Consider the following 20451-nt stretch of genomic DNA (forward strand, 5'->3'; position numbering starts at 1 on the left):
GAGAAGCTCAACAGGAGCTCTCAGTGTGCACTTGCAGCCCCGAAATCCAATCAGATCCTGGGCTGCATCAGGAGAAGTGTGGCCAGCAGGTCGAGGGAGGTGATCCTCCCCCTCTGCTCAGCTCTGGTGAGACCCCACCTGGAGTACTGCATCCAGTTCTGGAGCCCCTATTACAAGAGGGATATGGAGGTGCTGGAAGGTGTCCAGAGAAGAACCACAGGGATGATCAGAGGGCTGGAGCACCTCTCCTATGAGGACAGACTGAAGGAGTTGGGGCTGTTCAGTCTGCAGAAGAGAAGGCTCTGAGGTGACCTCATTGTGGCCTTCCAGTATCTGAAGGGGGCCTACAGGAGGGCTGGGGAGGGACTTCTCAGGATGTCAGGTAGTGATAGGACTAGGGGGAATGGAATGAAGCTGGAGGTGGGGAGACTCAGGCTGGATGTGAGGAGGAAGTTCTTCCCCATGAGAGTGGTGAAGCCCTGGAATGGGTTGTCCAGGGAGGTGGTCGAGGCCCTGTCCCTGGAGGTGTTTAAGCCCAGGCTGGATGAGGCTCTGGCCAGCCTGCTCTAGTGTGAGGTGTCCCTGCCCATGGCAGGGGGGTTGGAACTAGATGATCCTTGTGGTCCCTTCCAACCCTGACTGATTCTATGATACTATGAATTGAAGCAAAGCAGAAGGTAGCTGGTTCATAAAACCACATTTAAAAGCTATTGGGTTCTCTCCTGTGCTTCACATACCGTTGCAGCCCAGGAAGCGCACACTACACCACTAAAAAACTCCAGGCAATGCACACCAAAAAGGTTCAAAACTCAAGTGTCAGCTAGGAAAAGCTAAGACTTCCAGGAAAAATAATTATGCTGCTTAAAGGTCTGACTCCTTAGTGTAGGAAGGATCAAAATACCTAACAGGATACTGAGGAAAGACAAAGCCATATTGTTCTCCTCAAGCAGCTTTGAAAATTCCTTGCTGCTGAGGGGGGCCATCAACAGCTGCATACCAAATGCCACCATCAATTCCTTACTGGATTTCCACAAAAATCTAGCTTCTATTTTTACAAGAGGTGGCACACAACACAAACCCCCAGCCCCCAAATTCTCTCCTACCAGAAGTCCTATTTATTTTTAAAAGACTTCTCCCTTTTCACCTCCACCAAGAGCTTTCCTCTCCTCTGCAGAGATGAGAGATTTACATTTTCATGTTGAAGTTCTCAGCAAACTCAAATACTGAAAGGAGAGGAGCTTTGCAAGACCTCTTCTGCAAATATTTACTGGAGTAGAACTTGGGTTGGTTGTTTTTTTAAGAGCTGAAATCAACTGTATGCACCCAAAAAAGCTATTTTAAAACACTCCTCTTCAAAATCCTCTTCATTCAAGCAGTTGATTTCATCTTTTACTGTCACAGTTTTATTAGTTCCCCATTCTGCACTGGTAGAGAAGACTTCTTCCACTGCTGTTCTTCTTTCAGATTTGCTTTCTTCATCACAGATATAAAAGTGCTACCTACTTCCTACCTTAGTAGATCCCTTAAATGTGAATGGAAACTGATACTGGGAAATCCCCCACCTCTCACTGACTTACCCTATTCTGTGTTTGCTATTTGTATTTTTTGGCATGTGCTGGTTTTGCAAATAGAATAGAATAGAATTAACCAGGTTGGAAAAGACCTGTGGGATTATCAAGTCCAACCTATCACCTAACACCATCTAATCAACTAAGCCATGGCACCAAGCACCCCATCCAGTCTCTTCCTAAACACCTCCAATGATGGTGACTCCACCACCTCCCTGGGCAGCCCATTCCAATGGCCAATCTCTCTCTCTGTGAAAAACTTCTTCCTAACATCCAGACTAAACCTCCCCTGCTGCAGCTTGAGACTGTGTCCTCTTGTTCTGGTGCTGCTTGCCTGGGAGAAGAGACCAACCTCCACCTGGCTACAACCTCCCTTCGGGTAGTTGTAGACAGCAATAAGGTCTGCCCTGAGCCTCCTCTTCTCCAGGCTAAGCAACCCCAGCTCCTTCAGCCTCTCCTCACAGGGCTGTGCTCCAAACCCCTCCCCAGCTTTGTTGCCCTTCTCTGGACACATTCCAGCAACTCAACATCTTTCCTAAACTGAGGGGCCCAGAACTTTTATTTTATACAGATCTTCACAGGCCAGATCAAAGGTATTCTCTTCCTGCCTGACACTTCAATAGCCACTTTTTAATCCAAGAATCTGAAACACTTGAGCAACAAATCTGAACATGACAACAGGGTATCAGTAAGCATTGATAGAGCAGATAACAGGATAGGAACATGAAGTGTTAATGCAAAATATCCCAATGCTCATTAGTCTAACTAGCTTTAGTTGTTCTTACTAACAACCCTCATCTCATCTACTACTGGTGTACACCCACCAGCTGCCTCTGATCAGTCCTCCACCAACACTCCCAGATACATACAGCTTGACCCCTTTCAAACTCAGGAGACTGAAGTAAGTTATAATGAGCCTTTAAATCCCTTTTTTCTGTTAAACACACTCCCAATTCTAGCTTCACAAAAGCAATATGGCCCTGGTTCAGAAAGTACCAGACCCTCAACTGCTTAAAGCTGCTAGTGAGCCCAAGAGAACTGCTCAGCTAGGGTGCACACCAAGGCAGATACTATGCTGCATTAATCATCTGAGTTTGCTGCAAACGTGTAGCAGAGCTTACACCAAAGCTTTTTCATGCTTTGCAGCTTCACATGCCCACTGACAGTACTAAATGTGCAACAGGCATGATGTAATAGCTCAAAGAAGTTGTATGCTGGCCAAATGCAATCTTCTCTGAGGTACAGATACACTGTTAAGCCCCTGTAATCTTTTAAAATATGCTTGTTTCATTCCTCCTGCTGTATTTCCAGATCTGCTGCTGTGTGGGTGGCCCTGCCAACCAATTCTGCCATTAGTTCTAGCAGGATATTGCAGCTATCAAAACTGGGATACACAGATAGGGTCAAGGAGAACAAACCTACTGACTCGTGCAGCAACATCAAGCTAAGAGGAGCTTCCCATCCTACTTCTTTCTCCCAAACATATGAGAGATTTATAGATTCATAGAATAGTTTGGATTGGAAGGGACCTAAAGATCATCTAGTTCCAACCCCTCTATTACGGGCAGGGACACCTCCCATTAGATCAGGTCACTCAAGGCCTCATTCAACATGGAGTACCCATGACCCTCCTGGGCAGCCTGTTCAGTGTCTCACCAACCTCACTGTCAATAATTCATTTCTTACAATTCCTCTGCCCAAGGTGACTGGTTAAACCCTCTTCAGTATTTTCAAGTCACAGAAATTGTGACTAAGCTTCACCCACAGAGAGGAGAGGAATATCCCCAGTGCCACCAAACAGAAGCAAGGCAAGACACAGCAGTGCATTCCAGAAACGTGGAGAGCACTACAAAAACCAAACAAAACCAACAGCCACCCCAACAAACCAAACTGAAAAGAGACCAGCCAGCACTGGAACAGCAGGCTGGAGAGAAGGAAGGAAGAGAAAGAAAACTTTTAAACTGATGCAGAAAGTAGGAGTTGCCCAGTGCCTTTTCAGCAACAGCAGCAGGCAGAAGGGCCCACGCACTGAGGTTAAAGGGAGAACATTCACACAGCTCCAGAAGACCCCATGGAAATTCAAAGCCTAGTGACCAGGATAACTGCAATGGACAGCCTGTCAGTAAAATGTTACTTGTATCACAGAATCACCAAGGTTGGAAGAGACCTCAAAGATCATCAAGTCCAACCTGTCACCACAGACCTCATGACTAAACCATGGCACCAAGTGCCACGTCCAATCCTCTCTTGAACACCTCCAGGGATGAAACAGCTGTTTTGATAGAGGACATGTGATAGTGAAAAAAAAACAATTAATGTCTTCTTACATACACTGAAGCAAATTAATATTTACTTTTGCAATCCTGCAAGTTTGCTGATGACACCAAGCTGTGTGGTGCAGCAGACACGCTGGAGGGAAGGGAGGCCATCCAGAGGGACCTTCACAGGCTGGAGAGGTGGGCACAAGCCAACCTCATGAGGGTCAACAAGACCAAGTGCAGGGTCCTGCATCTGGGTCGAGGCAATCCTAGGCACAAATCCAGGCTGGGCAGGGACTGGCTGGAAAGCACCCCTGAGGAGAGAGACTTGGGGGTGCTGGTGGAGGAGAAGCTCAACAGGAGCTCTCAATGTGCACTTGCAGCCCCGAAAGCCAATCAGATCCTGGGCTGCATCAGGAGAAGTGTGGCCAGCAGGTCAAGGGAGGTGATTCTCCCCCTCTACTCAGCTCTGGTGAGATCCCACCTGGAGTACTGGAGCCCCTATTACAAGAGGGATCTGGAGGTGCTGGAAGGTGTCCAGAGAAGGGCCAGGAAGATGATCAGAGGGCTGGAGCACCTCTCCTATGAGGACAGACTGAAGGAGTTGAGGCTGTTCAGTCTGGAAAGGAGAAGGCTCCGAGGTAACCTCATTGTGGCCTTCCAGTATCTGAAGGGGGCTACAAGAAGGCTGGGGAAGGACTTCTCAGGATCTCAGGGAGTGATAGGACTAGGGGGAATGGAATGAAGTTGGAGGTGGGGAGATTCAGGCTGGATGTGAGGAGGAAGTTCTTCCCCATGAGAGTGGTGAAGCCCTGGAATGGGTTGTCCAGGGAGGTGGTTGAGGCCCCGTCCCTGAAGGTGTTTAAGAGCAGGCTGGATGAGGCTCTGGCCAGCCTGCTCTAGTGTGAGGTGTCCCTGCCCATGGCAGGGGGGTTGGAACTAGATGATCCTTGTGGTCCCTTCCAACCCTGACTGACTATGAACTACCCTGACTGCTGTCTTTCATAAGGGTATTGTCCCATTTTGCATTGCAGGTCAGTGTTGGGGTGGGTTTTTTTTTTGGTTGTTTGGCACTTTCTTTTTGGCAATTCAAACACGTGATGCAACCAGAATGAAACCACAGCAGTTCAGACTGATTCTCTCTTTGATTATGGTCATGTAGAAATGCCTCCACGTTTTAAAGAGCATTTTTACCAAGCCATTTATTTTAATACTGTTCATTAATTCTTCATATAGCAAGGACCTTTGGAGATTAACTTAAAAAAAATAACTAAAAGTTTCTATAGAAACAGAGCTGACAACAAAGAGTCATATTCCTCAGACAAGGCCTTGGGCCAGAGCCAGGCATCAGATCATCCAACTATACCGATTGCAGTTTTCCCCCCCACTATTTCATCAGGTCTCTGACTACACAGTGAAAATAAAAGGGAAGGAATTTCCAGTGTAAGAGTGCTAAATCTGCAAGGCCTTGTTCAAGTGAGCAGTTTTCATAAGCAAAGGTCTAAAGCATATTAAAACCTGTGGGATTAGCAGCTGGTTAACTGCTGAGAGCACTGATCTTGAAGGCACTCAAGCACCATATCGAGGCCAGGCTGGATGAGGCCTTGAGTGACCTGATCTAATGGAAGGTGTCCCTGCCCATGGCAAGGGGCTGGAACTAGATGATCCTTAAGGTCCCTTCCAACACAAATCAGCAGACACAGGTCAAACATCTAGAGCAAAGGGAGGACGATGCCTCCGCTTTGTTTGATACAACTTTGTGAATCAAGTCAGCTTCCTCTTCTGCAAACCTGAATTCCACAGCAAATGGGCAGAAAAAGGCTTAATATTCCCTTTCTTTTCTGTAAGATACAGGCATTAGCAGAGGAAAAAGAGCAAAATGGAATATCTGAAACTGAGGAATACAAAGACCCAGGCTAGGAGACCTAGGTAATTGCTCTTCAATCCTGTTACTGGAAGGACACGCAATGCACTAGAGGGTGTTACTGGAAAGGGGTTCAGTGACTTGATGCAGCTGATGCTGAAGGAAGAAACCACACTACATTTTACATGCCTGACCACTGTGCCTCATTTAGGTGTAAGCTGGAGAGGGAGCCTACAACCACAAAGGATATTCAGATTGGCAGTCTGAATTCATGAATTATGAAGCACTTGCATCTTTACATTGACAATCAATTTTCAAGCTGTTTTTTGCTCTGAGTATGACCACCTGAAGCCTGATGTCCCACATAACACACCCCACCTTTAAGCCAAATGATTTCTAGCTGAGCAAAGGGTATTTTCCAGAAAGGCAGGTAGGTCATCTTGACCTGAAAACTAAGCCAACTGATTCAGCCAGTTAAGACTCTTTCAAGCACCACTGCTCTTTGAAGAACAACATTCCAGATAGCTTATCATAGAATGGTTTGAGTTGAAAGGGAACTTAAATATCCTCCAGTTCCAGCTCACAAAAGATAATGAAATCAAGGTATGACCTACAGTACAATCAACTTGACACACTGTAGGTTACCACCACTGAACAGCCACCCACTTAAGAGTGCACAGCCTCAAATACCTACAGCAAGTCACAACATTTGCAGCTATTTGGGTGTCTATGGCACAGATCTTTGTCACAGGAATATTTGCCCTTCTTTCTTTTAAAAGATAAGTAGTGATTAATTTTTACCTTTCACAAGAATTTGCAAGTTTCTCTGCAAACCACTAATTACTGCAAACTACTAATTACACCTTAAGTCCTGTGTCCAGTTCTGGGGCCCTCAGTTTAGGAAAGATGCTGAGTTACTGGAAGGTGTCCAGGGAAGGGCAATAAAGCTGGGGAGGGGTTTGGAGCACAGCCCTGTGAGGAGAGGCTGAGGGAGCTGGAGTTGCTTATTCTGGAGAAGAGGAGGCTCAGGGGAGTCTCAGTCTCCCAGGCAACCAGCACCAGAACAAGAGGACACAGTCTCAAGCTGCACCAGGGGAGGTTTAGCCTGGGTGTTAGGAAGAAGTTCTTCATAGAATGAGAGATTGCCCCTTAGATTGTGCTGCCCAGGGAGGTAGTGAAGTCACCATCACTGGAGATGTTTAGGAAGAGACTGGCTGGGGTGCTTGGTGCCATGGTTTAGTTGATTAGATGGTGTTGGATGAAAGGTTGGACTCAATCTCGAAGGTCTCTTCCAACCTGGTTTATTCTATTCTATTCTACTGTTGTTTTTTAAAGGGGGGTTGGACTAGATGATCTTTTGAGGTCCTTTCTAGCCCTTAACATTCTGTGATTCTGTAACCAAAAGGGATTGTCTTGCTGACAAACAGGAAGCCTCTTTTACCAAAAAAATCATGCTTTAAGTAAAACACACACAAAGATCAAATACTTATCATCTTTCTACAGCCCCCCTTGACAGCAATCTCATGATTATGTTGGTGAGCCTGTGGTGTTTTCACCTGCTAAAATAGCCAAGGTTCTCAAACTAAATTGGATTACATAGTCAGGAGTGAAGACCTGGATTACACATTGTCTCTAGCATACCTTATTACAACACCAAAGCAAATTTATTTGCTGTTTATGAATGATAATAAGCAATGACACTTCAGACACTTAAAAACTGCCAGCATCCATGGCTTTGCTGCAGAGCAAACACTATCAAAAACCTCAGGACAGCATCAGTGACACTTCCCATTCAGCTTTAACCATACAGTCCTCAGACTCGAGATGCTTTCAGCACACACCAGTGACCTGTGATACATCCATTTTCAGTGTCACAGGCCACTTGCATCAAACCTTGCCTGGAGCTGGAAGGAGGACACTGAAGCTGTTGTGCCTAATCCTGCCACCCAGGGGCAATCTTCAGATAACAAGTATGTGTTGTTAAGTCACCTGGCTGCTGAGAGTCAAGCCCTGCCCTGCCACATCCTTCTCCCAGCTCTATGCTAATGTAATCTACACAGCCTGACAGTCTCTCAAGACACCTTCTGTCAGGAGACTTTCATCTCTAAAATGTCTAAACAAACAATACACATCTTGATAGCACATAGAGCAAATACAGAAGTATACCCTCCAAGGGAGCACCTCTCCTATGAGGACAGACTGAAGGAGTTGGGGCTGTTCAGTCTGGAGAAGAGAAGGCTCCGAGGTGACCTCATTGTGGCCTTCCAGTATCTGAAGGGGGCCTACAGGAAGGCTGGAGAGGGACTTCTCAGGATCTCAGGGAGTGATAGGACTAGGGGGAATGGAATGAAGCTGGAGGTGGGGAGATTCAGGCTGGATGTGAGGAGGAGGTTCTTCCCCATGAGAGTGGTGAAGCCCTGGAATGGGTTGTCCAGGGAGGTGGTTGAGGCCCTGTCCCTGGAGGTGTTTAAGCCCAGGCTGGATGAGGCTCTGGGCAGCCTGATCTAGTGTGGGGTGTCCCTGCCCATGGCAGGGGGGTTGGAACTAGATGATCCTTGTGGTCCCTTCCAACCCTGAATGATACTATGACACTATGAAATACAGGTCAGACTGTGAGCCTTGGAGCCACGCTCATGAGCTATCACTCAAGCAGTCCCATGGATGTCAGCAGCCTAGCTGTGTAGGAGCTCAGTGCCACAGCCAGGAAAAGCTGCCATGTCACATGTGTCATCAGCCAGAATTTTTCCAGACAGGCACTGTAACATTCCAGCCCTGAATGAAACACACGCTGCTCAAACAGTTCCCCATGAAGTGTGCTAATGACACCTTCTCTCTCCACTGAAGCAAGGTGGACATAGAATGAGTTCCAGTCATACACCTGACACATCCAAAGGACCTGCTTGTGGAGGTCAGCTGACTTCTGGGAAAGCACCCTGTGATTTGCTCTCTCATTTGGTTATTACAGAATGAGGTTGTCCAACTACCTGTCAAAACTCAACCTGGAGCAACACTCTGAATTCCATGGGGAATGCTATGGGCAAATCCTTTAAAAAGGATTTAATTTCATGGGAGCCTAAATGAATGGTAAATATTATACAACCCTCAAGAACAACTGCAACCTTAAACTTAAAATCCTGGGAATAGTAACCACAGGAGTATGAAAGTAACCTCCTCATTGTGAGCACAACACTTGTGGAACTTCATGAAGGTCTCTACAGCTGTGGGTCTATATGCTGTTTGTTCACACAAACAAAAGCAAAATGACCTCTGAACACTTACTTGATAATTCTCTTACCATGTGGGTTACACAGCATTGGCTTCCATGGGTACATAATGTGGCATCAAGAAACACAAATTCTTCCCCTGAAATGAAGGCCTAGGATCCAAGTCTTCTTCATTAATGATCTGGATGAGGGGATTGAGTCAGTCATCAGCAAATTTGCAGATGACACCAAGTTGGGAGCAGATGTTGAGGGCAGAAGGGCTCTGCAGAGGGACCTCAACCGACTGGACAGATGGGCAGAGTCCAACATGATGGCATTCAACAAGTCCAAGTGCCAGGTGCTGCACTTCGGCCACAACAACCCCATGCAGAGCTACAGGCTGGGGTCAGAGTGGCTGGAGAGCTGCCAAACAAAGGGACCTGGGGGTGCTGATTGACAGCAGCTGAACATGAGCCAGCAGTGTGCCCAGGTGGCTAAGGTGGCCAATGGCATCCTGGCATGCATCAAGAATAGTGTGACCAGCAGGAGCAGGGAAGTCATTGTGCCCCTGTACTCTGCATTGGTTAGGCCACAGCTTGAGTCCTGTGCCCAGTTCTGGGCCCCTCAGTTTAAGAAGGACATTGAGACTCTTGAACGTGTCCAGAGAAGGGCAACGAGGCTGGGGAGAGGCCTTGAGCACAGCCCTGTGAGGAGAGGCTGAGGGAGCTGGGGTTGCTTAGCCTGGAGAAGAGGAGGCTCAGGGGAGACCTTATTGCTGTCTACAACTACCTGAAGGGAGGTTGTAGCCAGGTGGGGGCTGGTCTCTTCTCCCAGGCAACCAGCAGCAGAACAAGAGGACACAGTCTCAAGCTGCACCAGGGGAAGTTTAGGCTGGAGGGGAGGAGAAAGTTCTTCACAGAGAGAGTAATTCGTCATTGGAATGTGCTGCCCAGGGAGGTGGTGGAGTCACCATCCCTGGAGGTGTTCAAGAGGGGACTGGACGTGGCACTTGGTGCCATGGTCTAGTCATGAGGTCTGTGGTGACAGGTTGGACTTGATCTTTGAGGTCTCTTCCAACTTTGGTGATACTGTGATTTACCCAGCTGCAGCTTCCTTTGCACAGGAGTTTTCAACCACATTCAGCAAAACAACTGACTGAGGAAGCACTGTCACTCTACTGCCACTGAGCAAGACGAGCAGCAAAAAACAGTCCTCGCATTTTCTGTCCTCGGGCTGATGAATACAAATGAGGGAACGCTGGAAATCTAAGCACTCATCTTTAAAATCACAAAAAGCTCAGGAAAGGCCCCCGTGATGATCTAGTTCGGCTGCTGCATGATAAAGCAGTAACGAAGAACTCATCTATCACCTGCCCTTCAAGTTTAACACTTGTGATTTAATTAGATTATCTGCCAAGTATCTTCATTGAAAAGTGATTAGCGACTGGGGGGTCTACCACAGCGCTTGTCAAGGCCTCCAAACAATTCATGACCATCCCTGCAAAAACCTCTGTCTCAACCCAAAACCTGACTAGGTTTAGACTTTCAGCTTGTAGATCTTTCTGTAACTTCTAATCACATTGTAATCACATTGGGCAGTGTTATCTGCTAAGCAACATTTCAAGTGTTTTAGGGTGGTAAAACTTGGCTGTTTCCCACAGAGAGGAAACCACAATGCACAGTACAATCTCTGTCACTACCTAGAGATACACACAGAGCAGAGGAACAGCTTTTGTTCTCACTGATGCCCACTTTGCAGGTGATGAAATGTCCAGGTGCAGAAACTCGCACAATAATGCATGCAAACAGTAAGTTCCCAGAAGCAAACCCATGAGACTTGACCTGAAATAAAAGCCTAGCAGAAGCAGGAAAGAGTAGAGCTGCACATCATCAACAAGACATGCTACACAGTTAAAAGTACATGAGGGCTTTACAACACAATAGGAAATTGCTATTGGCACCAAACCCCAAACAAAGAATCTCACGCTCCTGGAGAAAATACATTTTCCATTACATGTCAGTCACACCAGACTAAGAAACGATTGAGAAACAGGAAGGATACAGATGGAGTTAAGTTCCTTCAAGATAGGAACACTGGAACAGGTTGCCCAGGGAGGTGGTTGAGGTCCCTTCCCTGGAGATATTCAAGGTGAGGCTCAATGAAGCCCTGAGCAGCCTGGTCTGGTTGGGGATGTCCCTCCTGACTGCAGGGAGGTCGGACTGGATGACTTTAGGAGGTCCCATCTGACCTGGACCATTCTATGATAGGAAAGTTTGCACATAAGTTTGTAAAAAAACCCAAATTAACCAAACAGCACAAACCAAAACCATTCAGGAAAGGCATGCTCAGGTCTCACTGACCCAACCAACAGGGAAGTCACTGAATTCCCCTCAAAACAAATTCTTTTTAAGTATCCCATTCTCTCAGAGGAGGTTAAGCAAATAAAACAGATTGCATCCAAGAGCCACACTACATCTGCACCAACACCAGATTCAGAGAGACTATGTAAAATGAGAAGAACAAACCAAGTGAGTACGTGCAACTGAAAAACAAAGCAAAAGCCAACCACCAGCACTGCTAAACTAAACCAGACAACTGCAAACTGAATCCACCCAACGAAATCAGTGGTAAGAATCGAGAACTGAAAGGTGCACAGGAGATTCAGCTCAAATTAAGGAACAGCCCTGAAGCAAAGCATGGGCAAATACAAGTTAAATCTGAAGAGAAGCAATAGTCTCTGAAAAAAAGTAATATTCAAACTCTAACTGTTCTGACTGAATACCTGCTGACAGATCAGGCTTCAATAGACTATCAGAGGAGGCATTTTAGCAGGGAAAGGAATGATGCTGAACAGAAAATCCCCAAAACTTTGACCAATAGTTTCATAGTTTTCATAGTTTCATAGTTTCATTCAGGGTTGAAAGGGACCACAAGGATCATCTAGTTCCAACCACCCTGCCATGGGCAGGGACACCCTACACTAGATCAGGCTGGCCAAAGCCTCATCCAGCCCGCAATAAGGGAAGCAGAAGGCAGGACTGGGAGGAAAGAACCAAAAGCACATGAAGAACTTAGCAGCTGAAACGAAGACTGCTGCTGATGTAGGAATTCATGCATTCCTACCTGGAATCTTTAGGAAAGAGAAAAGCCAGCAGATCTAGACAATACTTATTTGCTTCAAAAAGAAATGGAAAGCCTTCTAAGAAGTCCTCCAGAGCCTAAGCCTGTCCCAGCACCAATTTGACAGCAAAATGCAAACGTAGATTACTGAATATCACCATTGAGCAGCCATCAGAAGCTTGATTAGTGATCTAAGAGCCAAAGTGAAACAAGATTTCAGTCAAATGCTTACAGCCCTTTCTACATTTAGCAAAGTGAATGGCAGCAACAACTCCTGTCTGTTACAGGGAAAAGCCACACACAGCGTGATACCCTGGAGGATAAATAAAGCAGAGGTCACAAACCCTGGGGAGATACAGAAAACTGAATGGATTCTGCCTATAGCAAATATTTACAAGCACAATCATGTGAAAATACAAATGTTTTCCTTAACTGTCAAAAGCCTTTGAGAACATGTAGCAGCACATCTCGTGGAACCTTGCTTAACCCAGCTGACACTGCCAAGGGCCCAAAGCTCTGTGAAACACACATCCCTGCAAGAATAGGTTACAGCTGAACGGTGGAGTGATGGAAACTGAGGTGAAGTTCCACCTTCTGTAGATGTTGCAGCGTGGGACCACACCACCAGCACTGTAAGCAGTACAAACTCTGGGGGATAATGCAGCAAATTACTAAAAGGCCTAGACATTTATTGCTTACTATACTGTGTGACTTTTTCAGCAGGGTTTTACACAAACAGGAGTCAGGAGAAATAGAAGGGCATCCCTGAACTCCATGTGTCAAGCAATAGCATTATGTCAGAAGGCAAACATAGCAACTGACAGCTCAGGAGCCTTGATAGGTCCCGTTCAGGCTGGACTTGAGGATCTTTGAGGTCTTTTCCAACCTTATTGATGCTATGATTGCTCAAGGTGTAAAAGACAACAGCAAGGAAGGCCTTTGACCGAGAAGCATTATAGAACAGACATCAGGAGCTACACCAAGCAACCTCTCAGGCACTATCTGTGCAAACTGCATCACCTGTGTGAACGGGTTTTGGAACACAAGCCCTATGAGGAGAGACTGAGGGAGCTGGGGTTGCTTAGCCTGGAGAGGAGGAGGCTCAGGGGTGACCTTATTGCTCTCTCCAACTACCTGTTGTAGACAGGTGGATGTTGGTCTCTTCTCCCAGGCAGCCAGTACCAGAACAAGAGGACACAGTCTCAGGCTGCACCAGGGGAGGTTTAGGCTGGAGGTGAGGAAGAAGTTCTATACAGAGAGAGTGATTGCCCATTGGAATGTGCTGCCCAGGGAGGTGGATGGGTCACCATCACTGGAGGTGTTCAGGAGGAGACTTGAAGGCGTGCTTGGTGCCATGGGTTAGTTGTTTAGGTGGGTTGGAATGGTTGATGGGTCGGAAGCAATGATCTTGAAGGTCTCTTCCAACCTGGTTTATTATTATAACCAGAGATCAAGAGAAGCACAGAATATATCCAGTTGGAAGAGACCTCAATGATCAACCAGTCCAGCCCTTGACCCAGTGCTGAAGGGTCAACACTAAACCATGCCCCTAAGCCGCAGATCCACACACTGCTTCAACTCCTCCAGGGACAGTGGCTCCACTACTGCCCTGGGCAGACCATTCCAGTGTTGGATAACCCTTGCAATGAAGAAATATTTCCTAACATCCAGCCTAAACTACCCCTGGTGCAGCTTGAAACCATTTCCTCTAGTCCTGTCACTAAGGAAGGAAATGAGACACCTTCCTGTTGAGCACCCATGAAGTCATCTGGGAATTCAACAGAAAGATTGGCAAGTCAATTTGGAGAGTCAAATAGCAGTTCAACCCTGGACACACATCTCTTGAATGGAAATCTACTACAGGCTCCTACTGAACCTTTCACCATCTTGCACTGTCCCTGCAGTAAGCATAAATGCTCTATCTGCAAAATACATCACTCCTAGAACACAGTTCTTGCAAACTAACTTACTTAGGGGTTCAAAATTACTTGGATTTTCATCTCCACACACAAAGGAACACATACAGAAGCAGCACAGCAGTCACAAGGTGATCTACCACACCCTCCACCTCTTCCTGTAAGCTCCCAGCGAATACATCACTCTGCCCTTCAACTATTAGCTGTGCTAATTTCTTGCAATGTTGTTTCCAAACAGGAGTTGGGCAAGCGTTACCACAGTGCAGCAGAAAGCAGTCAGGCATTTTTTTTTTAGCCAATTTTCTGTACTGGGATACAAGATAGACTGCATAGTACAGATCCAAGAGCATTTTCATCATTTATAAACTTAATGAAGTGTTCAAGGTCCTTAGATCTATTGTCCACAGGGCACAGCACCCAAATCATAGAATTGTCAGGGTCGGAAGGGACCCCAAGGACTATCCAGTTCCAACCCCCCTGCCAGAGGCAGGGATACCTCACACTACATCAGGTTGCTCTGAGCCTCATCCAGCCTGGCTTTAAAAACCTCCAGGGATGAGGCTTCTACCACCCCCCTGGGCAACCTGTTCCAGTCTCTCACCACCTTCATGGTAAAGAATTTCTTCCTAACATCCAATCAGAACCTACCCACTTCTAGTTCTGCTGCATTCCCCCTAGTCCTATCACTACAGGAGAGATCTGGGATCCTGTTCTCTCAAAATGCCTCTGCTTCAGCTGATGCAGGCTGCCGTGTAACACATTGGATACTTGTGGAGAAGTAGCATTTCAGACAAGCCAAACCACCAGGCTGCCCAGGGGAAAGAGCTGATGTGGAGAAAGCAGAATCAGTGTGAAGGAGCAAGGGTTAAATACACCCAGCACCTCTGAGAGCACTAAGAGGAAAGAAAAGACTTTTTTACCCTGTTTGTGAGCAAAAGGAAGATGAAACTCCAGAGTGAGGGTCACACAGAAGCAAAATACAGGCACAGCATTATGTGCAAGGCATGAAACAACTTCATTATGGGGAAAGCTCAATCATCAAATACTTTCAAAGCAGAAAAGTACATTTCTTGGTCTTGCCCTGGAAGATTAATGCAGTGGTGCAAGATAATGCCAGTTTGCAGAACAGCTAGGAAAAGCCAAGCCAAATCCCAATTTCCAAGTCTTTCCCTTTTGCCTTTAGTTAGAAAAAGAAAACCAAGCCCCTAACAACTCTCCAATTAAGACATGCTTACAAAAGGAAGCAGCATTGATGTGACTGGTAGTGACACAGATACAATCGTTTAAGAGAGTTCATGCCATCATTCAGTGTAAACAAGGATCCACACTGCTTAGCTGGAAAGCTGCATCTCTTCAGCTATTAAATCAGATACATTTTGTTAGCAGAGACTCTCTAATTAGGCACTGCCCTCACACGTAGCATGAAGATCACCAAGCTTCTAGCTGGTTTAATACTGAATTGTAACCAAGTGCAGGAAATGTCTCTCATGCCCAAACAAGCATTTAAAGAAGTGGGCTTTCTATGCTCAACCAAGTTGTATAAATCCAGGCCAAGAGGAGAGAATCAGTGCAGAAGGGCTGATTTTTCACCCACTCCCCAGTGACTGATACTCCTTTTCCTACAACAGGTTGCTACACAGAGAACAGGTAACAGGAGCACTGCTCTTCTGCTTCAACAAAGCCACCAAGACTTACCAAGACTTGGGGGTGCTGGTGGACAAAAAGCTCAACATGAGCTCTCAATGTGCACTTGCAGCCCGCAAAGCCAATCAGATCCTGGGCTGCATCAGGAGAAGTGTGGCCAGCAGGTCGAGGGAGGTGATTCTCCTGCTCTACTCAGCCCTGGTGAGACCCCACCTGGAGTACTGTGTCCAGTTCTGGAGCCCCTATTACAAGAGGGATGTGGAAATGCTGGAAGGTGTCCAGAGAAGGGCCACAAGGATGATCAGAGGGCTGGAGCACCTCTCCTATGAGGACAGACTGAAGGAGTTGGGCTGTTCAGTCTGCAGAAGAGAAGGCTCCGAGGTGACCTCATTGTGGCCTTCCAGTATCTGAAGGGGGCTACAGGAAGGCTGGGGAAGGACTTCTCAGGATCTCAGGGAGTGATAGGACTAGGGGGAATGGAATGAAGCTGGAGGTGGGGAGATTCAGGCTAGATGTGAGGAGGAAGTTCTTCACCATGAGAGTGGTAAAAGCCTGGAATGTGTTGTCCAGGGAGGTGGTCGAGGCCCCGTCCCTGGGGGTGTTTAAGCCCAGGCTGGATGAGGCTCTGGGCAGCCTGATCTAGTGTGGGGTGTCCCTGCCCATGGCAGGGGGGGTGGAACTAGATGATCCTTGTGGTCCCTTCCAACCCTGAATGAAACTATGAAACTTTCACTCACCTCCAAGGCTCTGTAAACTACTTTCTGTATGACTGAGATGTGTTGAAAGACCTAAAAGATCCAGCCTTCTGCCCTGGTGATGGTAACCTCTGTCCACAGGACAGGTAACAGAGACCCTGGCATCCACCGTGAGAGTGATCAGCCGCCTTCACCCACACTTTCACAGTCACAGCACTGCCTGAAGAGGTCTGTCCCCAGTCTTCCAACCTCTCATTCCCATTCACCCAGGGGCAAGTACTGGATCTCTTCCTTCAGGCAAGCCATCACAACTGAATTACAGTGTGACCCCAATTAAAGTTGTTTGCAGGTGGAGAGAAGGACATTATGCTTATGTTCAGGCTGCTCACTGATTAGTTCCACAGCAAACTTAAATTTGAGGTTAGTGCCAGAGAATCAATTCTCCTTGCTGCCCAACCATCACTTAAGTTACATAGTGAGGTCACCTCATAACATCAAACCCACAGTAGTCTCATCAATGTGAAAGTCAATTATCATTTTACAGTTTAAGACAAATGACTTTGAGAGTCAATAATGAGGGAGTACAAGTCAGCAGGAGATAGATCACACACACACACAAAAGTGACAGCTGTATTTACATCCTCTCTTGCATACATAAATTCAGACCACTCCCACCACAGTGAAAAAAATCTTGCACACAGTATTTCTAGTCAGCTTCAAGGACACAGAATCTGGTTTCCCATCGAGCAACCATTCACAAGTGGGTAAGCTTTTAGATGACATCTGAGCAAATCCCAGCATCGTGTCACTACAGAACAAGAAATTAACCAAACAAAACAACAACAACCCCCCCAAACAAAAACAACAAACACACAACCCCCACCACCCACGAAACAAAAAAACCCAAACCACCCCAAACCAACAAACCCCAAACCAAACCATCTCCAAAGTTAAAAGAACAACAAGCACCCAAAGACAAAAGGTTCCTTTTTTCTGTTTCTTTGCTTTCAACCAGTTAAAGATACAGCTCCTATGCCAGAGGTGGAGGCTACCACCCACAGAACTCTCCACTGGGTCACCCTACCTGCTATCACTATTGCAAATGAGGATCCTGTTGACCCTCCTGATGTATTTATTCCAAACCCTCAGGATCAGCTAGATCACTCAACACCTTACTTCTAAACCAGTCTTACCTATGAAGAACAATCCATTGGCTTCCTTCACCTACCTTGGCCCTCAATGGGCAGCCCACAGCTGTTAGAATAACCAGTGTCAACTTCCAGTATTTGAATGAAAAACTAATAATCACAAGTTCCACTTATTACTGTGCCTACCAAGCTGTGAGTGGCCTGGACACTCAATATCCCTTTTTTTTCTTCTCCCACCTTATGGTAATCACTGTGCCAAAACCTTATGTGTTAAAATATGGCCCTGCAAGTCATTCCAGAACTAACTTTCTGCCTGCTAGCAATGGGTGTTTGCTTTGTTACGATTTTGGCAACACACTGGGGAAAAAGCTACAACTTTTTTTCCAAGCCCTTCCCCATGCAAACAAACAAAACTCCTAAAAAATCATTCAGCTTACTTTCTAGCTACTACCTCCAATGGAGGTGCAAATCCAGGCAAAGCACAGACACTAATAAAAGACCCATGGAAAGGCAGTTTTCAAAATACACACAACAGTGGTGCACTCTAAATCACATTTGCTACGCAGACTGCGCTGAATAATGGCCACGGTGCACAAAAACATAAATTCCAAGGGGGAAGACAAAGGCAGAAACGAAGACAGAACTACTTCTGCATTCTGAACTAAACCCTGCTGGCTTGTCTGACCTTCACCAAAAAATACGGAAGAGTGCATGCACGTTTATAAACCCTTCTCTCAGGCAAGGGCTAGATCTTCAGAAGCGATCTCTCCATCTGCACCGCTGTACCATCACACAGACTGCGATACATACAAGGCGGCTTAGACGTGCACGCACCGTGCAAACGAGTTGAAGAGAAACACCCAAATGTTCAAAACGTTTCCCTAACAACCCAGAAATGTTTGGCTTTGAGGATCCCAAACAGTCTCTAATTCAAAGCTAACCAAGTCAGAAAAGCACCAGAATGCCTGGTAGACCACCTAAGGTAAGGTAGAAGAAGAAATCCTGAAGAGGTCGGTGAGGTAAACCATCAAAGGATAGCCTGTAACAGACTTCTCAGTAAATACAGCAGGGGAGAACTTTTGAGGCCAAGCCAAGCTTTTTCTAGATTTGCTGCACTGTCCACAACTCAAAAGATAGACCACAAATTATTACTGTCTTTTTTAATCCACAGCCAGTGTGGAGTGGCTGCTGGTCACTTCCCATGCAAGAATGAGGTGGTTTATCCACACACAACACTAAAGATGACTCAAGATCTCGAGAGCCTACATCAAAACACACTTTACAGTGGCGTGTTAGTTTAGATTAAGAATTGTTGACAAGTCCACAGAGCATTCAAAAGCTGAAGAAACACTTATCTCTTGGTAAACACGCACAGGACCTGGAACCAAATACAGATGTAGTCCGAATGTTTATTTGATTAACCTGAAGAACTAGTGGCGTAAGGAAGAAACCACAGCTTTTCAGAGCATGATTTGGACTATTTTCTGCCAATTCAGGACCAGTGGTAACACCATCGGGTTCTGTAAGCCCAACTTCACAGAAGCGCATGTATGTTGCCTATGCACCATGAAAGGTCTTGACAGCTCTGTACGCACAGTATTACAGCGACCAGGACGCCTATGACCCAAGCATCTACGAAAGGGTCTCCAGTTAGCAGAAGACGACAACAAAGCATTCAGGGAACGTAATTAACAAGGGCATCCTGAAGAATGCAGAGAATCCAAAGCAAACGTGCTCCCACGGTAGGCGTTTGTGAATTGCAACTTACTCTTATCTGACACATGTGCTAGATCTCCTAGATAATCCTCCGTGGACCTGAGCAAGTCACACCCTGATGTACGAAGGCATCGCACAGCCGTGGCCACCCGCAGAAGGCTTTCACGGTGCGCAAACCCTCGGGGAAAGCTCGGCGTGTTCCGCGCAGCCTAGCACCTGGCTGCCAAGCAGGCGCCCAAGGCCCCGCCGCCGTCGCACCGTACCGTGCGAGGCATGAGCCGAGCCGCCGCCCTCGGCCCATTGGGGACACCGTGCTCCCTCCCGGCACGGGTCCCGAAAGCCGTTATCCCGCCCGGCCACCAGGGACCCACCGCCACCCCGGGGCAGCCGCTGAGGAGTCGCCGTGAAGCGCGGCCCCGCCCTGTCCTCCCCGGGACCCCGGCCACCGCCGCCGCGCCTTACCGGCCAGTCCCCCGCCGCCGCCATCGCCTCCGTGCCCCTTCCTCCTCTGGAGAATGAAGTAGGGGTTGGCCCGCTCCGTCACCCACAGAGCGTTCGCCAGCAGCACCTCCTCGGGGTTCACCCACATGCTCCCGGCGCAGACAAAGGCCGGCCCGGCCAGCTGCTTGCCTGCGGGGCGCGATGACTCACGCACGCACCGTCCGCATCAGACGCCACCATGCCCGGCCGCCGCGGCGGACGGCGCAGCCCCGCGGGCACCGGCGGGCGCAGGACGGAGGGGCGGCAGCCTCATACTCCCCTCGGTTCCCGCCGCCGGCCCGCCCACTGCCGGGCGCGGAGGGGCGGCCCCGGCAACACCCGCTGCAGCGCCGAGGGCAGCAGTGACATCAGCGCCCGGCCCGGCCCGGCCCGGCCCCGGCCCCGCCACCCGCTGGCGGTAGAGCCCCGCAGCCCGCGGCGTTCTCGCCGCCCCGCACAAAAGCCGGCGGGAGCCGCCGCGCACCCGCGCCCCGCGCGCGCCGCCGCTAGCGCTGCCGGCCGGGGGTGGAGGGTGCGCGCTCCGCGCTCCCCGCACCTGCGCGCACGGTGGGGCGGGCCCGCCGCGCTTCGGGATGGGAGGCGGGGCTGCGGCGTGCGCGGCGGCCGTTCCCCAGGCGCCGCCGGTTGCCCCACGCCAGCTGCCGTTCCCTCGGCACCACCGCTTCCCTCAGTGCTGCCTGTTACCGCAGCGCTGCCGTTGAATCAGCCGGTCCTGCCTGCGGGTTTCGGGAACACGCAGCCCCACGCAGCCGGTTTTCCCCCCGCAAGTCGAAAGGGCTTTGACTCCTCAGCAGCCCTACCTGGCTGGACAGCCCGTT

At 48.1% G+C, this 20451-nt stretch overlaps 1 protein-coding gene across 1 annotated transcript in view; it reads right to left on the reverse strand.

The window, feature by feature from the left end:
• The window catches only part of TBC1D9 (TBC1 domain family member 9), a 63558-nt gene extending 43554 nt beyond the window's left edge, over nt 1–20004 (reverse strand). Inside the window, exon 1 of the mRNA XM_068154038.1 lies at nt 19595–20004. Within this exon, the coding sequence (XP_068010139.1) occupies nt 19595–19721 (127 nt within the window). The 5' untranslated portion in view covers nt 19722–20004. The remainder of the gene's footprint in view (nt 1–19594) is intronic.
• Nucleotides 20005–20451: the final 447 nt, after the last annotated feature.

This window comes from Melanerpes formicivorus, unplaced genomic scaffold (genome assembly GCF_026170545.1).
Source record: "Melanerpes formicivorus ecotype bairdi unplaced genomic scaffold, bMelFor1.0.p_v2 SCAF_27, whole genome shotgun sequence".
In the NCBI taxonomy this organism is placed as follows: domain Eukaryota; kingdom Metazoa; phylum Chordata; class Aves; order Piciformes; family Picidae; genus Melanerpes; species Melanerpes formicivorus.